This window comes from Centruroides sculpturatus, unplaced genomic scaffold (genome assembly GCF_000671375.1).
Source record: "Centruroides sculpturatus isolate CEXI.00-Female unplaced genomic scaffold, Cexi_2.0 scaffold962, whole genome shotgun sequence".
In the NCBI taxonomy this organism is placed as follows: Eukaryota; Metazoa; Arthropoda; class Arachnida; order Scorpiones; family Buthidae; genus Centruroides; species Centruroides sculpturatus.
Window position 1 is genome coordinate 173,958 of NW_019385202.1, and position 4,043 is coordinate 178,000.

General features: G+C 28.7%; 1 protein-coding gene across 1 annotated transcript in view; it reads left to right on the forward strand.

Moving 5' to 3' along the window:
- LOC111636082 (sister chromatid cohesion protein PDS5 homolog B-like) overlaps nt 1-4,043 on the forward strand; it is a 133,018-nt gene that overhangs the window by 24,881 nt on the left and 104,094 nt on the right. The window contains exon 3 of the mRNA XM_023381252.1: nt 2,047-2,244. Coding sequence (XP_023237020.1) covers nt 2,047-2,244 — 198 coding nt within the window. The remainder of the gene's footprint in view (nt 1-2,046; nt 2,245-4,043) is intronic.

Here is a 4,043-nt window from a genome sequence, read left to right on the forward strand (position 1 = left end):
GCATTACTTAAAAGCCGCGAACGCGACGAAAAAATTTTAGTCGTCATAAAACGATAAATAGTTTGTCAAATTTTTATTCATAAAAATGCAGTTTCGACTGCTTTTTATTTTATAAAATCCATCTTCTTGCGCTACCAGAGGGCCTTTTAAACAATAGGTAGTCTGTTAGCGTTGGTCAGTAGTAGTCCAAATTCAATACGAACGTTTGTTTCTTAAATATTTGATCACGATTTAAATACAGTATTTACTTTTAATATTACCGATATGTCATCGAAAAGAAAACGTATTGTATTATCATTAAAAGACAAATTAAAGTATTTGTTACGATTATCCGGATTTTTCGTTATCCGGACTGCCTTCATCCCCAATTAGTCCGGATAATCGAGGTTCTACTGTATTAAAAAAATAGCATTTTGTGTACATAACCATATTCCATTTGCTTAATAAGTTACATCAATTATGTGGCAGTTGGCATAGTGTACAAATATATGTAAATCTTGAATAATTTGAAACTTGATAATTCAAAGTTGTGATTATTTTGAACTAATAAGAATTTTCTGTATTTTTGATTTTGAAACAGTTCTTGTGAATGATTTAAGCTGATGCTATGCATAAATGGTACTTACTTTAAAAATGGGCCCCATATTGTTTTACTGACTCACTCTGTTTTATAATTTGTTAACATATTAAGATTATTTATAGAAACCATTATCACATATTAATTTAGCTTACTACTGTTAACTAATTCAATAACTAAGTTTGACTGTACTGTTTTTTTGTGTGGATAATATACCAGTTTAAAAAATTGTTTATTTTACTCTATTTCTTTTTTGTTTACTTATTGCCCTAATTTTTTTTTACCATTAAATAAAAAAAATTTCTGAAACTATGTATTGGCTTATATCATATTCACTTTTCTGATTTCATATTATTTCCTTTTGTATCAGTGAATACTTTATCATCAATTTTGTTTTATTCTATTTAGAATCATTGGTTGGTAGGTAAATAGGTGTTTTGTAGATTTTTAATATTATTTAGTGAAAATGGATAGAGTGCTGGAATGAAGTACAAATTTTGACTATAAGAAATAATGGATTAGAGATGTCTATGTTTAAGCTTCTGCGCAATGAAAAAGATGAACCTAACGAGGATAAACTACCAAGGGTATACGCTATCCCCCTAACGGACCATAGATTTGAAAGGGAACTGGTCTACATTGGCGCCACTAAACGTGCTATTGGTGTCCGATGGGCTGAACACCAACGGGACATCCTCCACAACAGAGGTTCTACATCGTTATCAATATATGCGTCTGACCCAGAGATTTCGGTAAACTTCGACAACGTCAAACTCCTCATTACCACATCCTTTATAGACCACCTCAAGTGGTTGGAACAAATGGAAATTTGCAAAGCATACTACACTTCGGCACCTATTAACTCGAGGGATGAAATTACCCTGTCCCTAGCATGGCAGGCCCTACTCCAGAAGGAAGATACACGTACATAAATACTTATAGTAAATTGGATATTAAAACATCATTCCCACGGATATGATCTTTTATTTTTATTTTTCGTTAATGTAACACATCCATTAAAACCGTTTTAAGAATACCGGGCATTACGTAACGAATGTTGTTTATGGAATACTGGAATGCACGTGATTCACGTTTGTTTGACTTTTGAAATGTAGTTCTGAAGGATTTATTTTTTTTCGAACGTCGCATTCAAATGAAGTTCGTTCTACTGGTCTTTTTAACGAATTTTAACGAAGAATCTGTGCTTGAGAAAGGACCCAAGAAAGGATCCGAAAACGTTTGCATCTAATCTTAATCAAATTTAATACCAGTTAAAGGTTTGATGAGGTATTATTTTTATATTAATCCGGTGTTTGAAAATTTTTATTTAATGGATTAGAGATTTTCAGGGATGAGGTACACTTGTAAATCAGAATTACTCTGTACTAAAAAGTGACGTATTTTATTTTAAAATAATTGCTTGTTTAATATATTATCTATTCATATTATTATTATTTTATTTTTTTTAGGATTGTGCTCAAGCTTTTCAAAATATGAGTCAAGATGATGACAATAGTATATATATTCCATTGGCATTATATTTAGGATCAGATTTTTTTTTAGAACATCCAAGGAAAGATGTCAGGTTGATTATTGCATGTTCAATTGCTGATGTATTCAGAGTATTTGCTCCTGAGGCTCCTTACAAGGATCCTGAGCAATTAAAGGTATTTATAACTATTATTATTTTATAAACAAATAACTTTTGTAATTAAAACTTTTGGAACAAGAAATATGCTTTGATTTTGTTAAACATAACAACTCAGTTTTTAAGTTTTGTAATTTTTTATATTAAAATATTTTATATTAAGTTATAAAATAATTTACATTTAACTCTCAGGTATACAGATTTCAATTGGAAATGTTGTTATCTTTTAAATTGATTTTATAGTTATTTAACTATCTGTTATGGTAGCTGTTTATGCATTCATACATATATATGTCTCTTTAATCTGAAAATTACAAGAATTCCAGTAGACTATCTTACAGCCTTTAGGTCGGAACATCCTTTATTGAAGATACAGGTTACATATGCATTTTGGGCTTATTTTATCTTTAAGCCCCTCTTCAGTGCTATAGTAAAAAATTGAAAACAGTCAGTAATATAACAATATAATGTTTGTAGATTATATCTTCTGACAAAAAACTATTTTATCACATCAAAAAAAAGGTTTCCGTGATTTTTTTTTACAAATCCTTCTGCCACACTAATATGACACTTCTGGGTTTTTTTAACACTATTCATCAATCCTCATTCAATAATCATAAATAAACCATAAAAATTTAATATATAAATATTTTTATAATAAAAGGAAGTTTTTCTTTTTTAAATACTGTACCTTTAAAGTGGGCATATATCATATTACATTAAAAATTCTAAACAATCACTAAAAATTCCCAAAGATACATTTTTAATCTCAAACAGCAGTAGGTTAACTGTAATTATAGTAATATTCTAAAATTATTTACAAAAATATAACCTTTTCTTTAAAAAATTTACAAAGAATACATACCAACATTAATATTTTTTCTCAACTCACAATACATCGTACTTTACATTATGGTGTATGACTCATACATTATAGGGAATTTTTTTTGTAACACCCTCTATTAGAATGTAGCATTACTGATCTATTTGCATACGTTAGAGATGTTGATGAAATTTTTACTAGTAGATTTTATAATTTCAATGTGTTCTTTAAATTTACATTTATAAATGTTTTTTTCAGAATGAAGGATTTTAACATTGTTTCTATCAATCTGACAGTTACTATTTTTTATATGATTAAACCAAGGAAAATTATTATATTTTAACCTTATTGCTGCTTTGTGTTCGTTAATTTGGTATGATAAAATAGTTTTTTATGTCAGAAGATATAATCTACACACGATTATATTGTTATATTACTGATTGTTCTCAATTTTTTAGTATAGCACTGAAGAGGGCTTAACCCCTTAAAGACATATCCCGAGATATCTCGGGCAAGTTACATAACGTTACATAAAATGAGGTCCTTAAGGCCATTTTTGAAAAAATTTTTTTTTTTTTTGAATTTTTGGAATGTTTTTTAGGTCCCGAAATTTTTTCAAAATTTTTTTCCCACGCAAAAAAATTTTATCGCGATTTTAATGAGCCTATGTGAAGGCTCGATTAAGGCTTAATTGTTTTTTAATGGGAGTTTTTTATCAAAATTATTTCATGGTTTTTAAGTTGTAGCGCACGGATTTTCATTCAGTAAAGTTATTTAAAGTTAGTTTCTGATGTCAAAAACGACCTCCGATGGTTTTTTAATTTTTTTAATTAATATATTTTTATAAATATATAATTAATTAATTAGGGGGGGTCGGAAATCGCAATAAAATTTTGAATTTTTTAAAAATATTTAAAAATTTCTGTGTCGCTTATAGTCACCCTACTTTAAACCCTTGTCCTCCCGAGACGTCTATGAGAATGTCCCGGGAAATC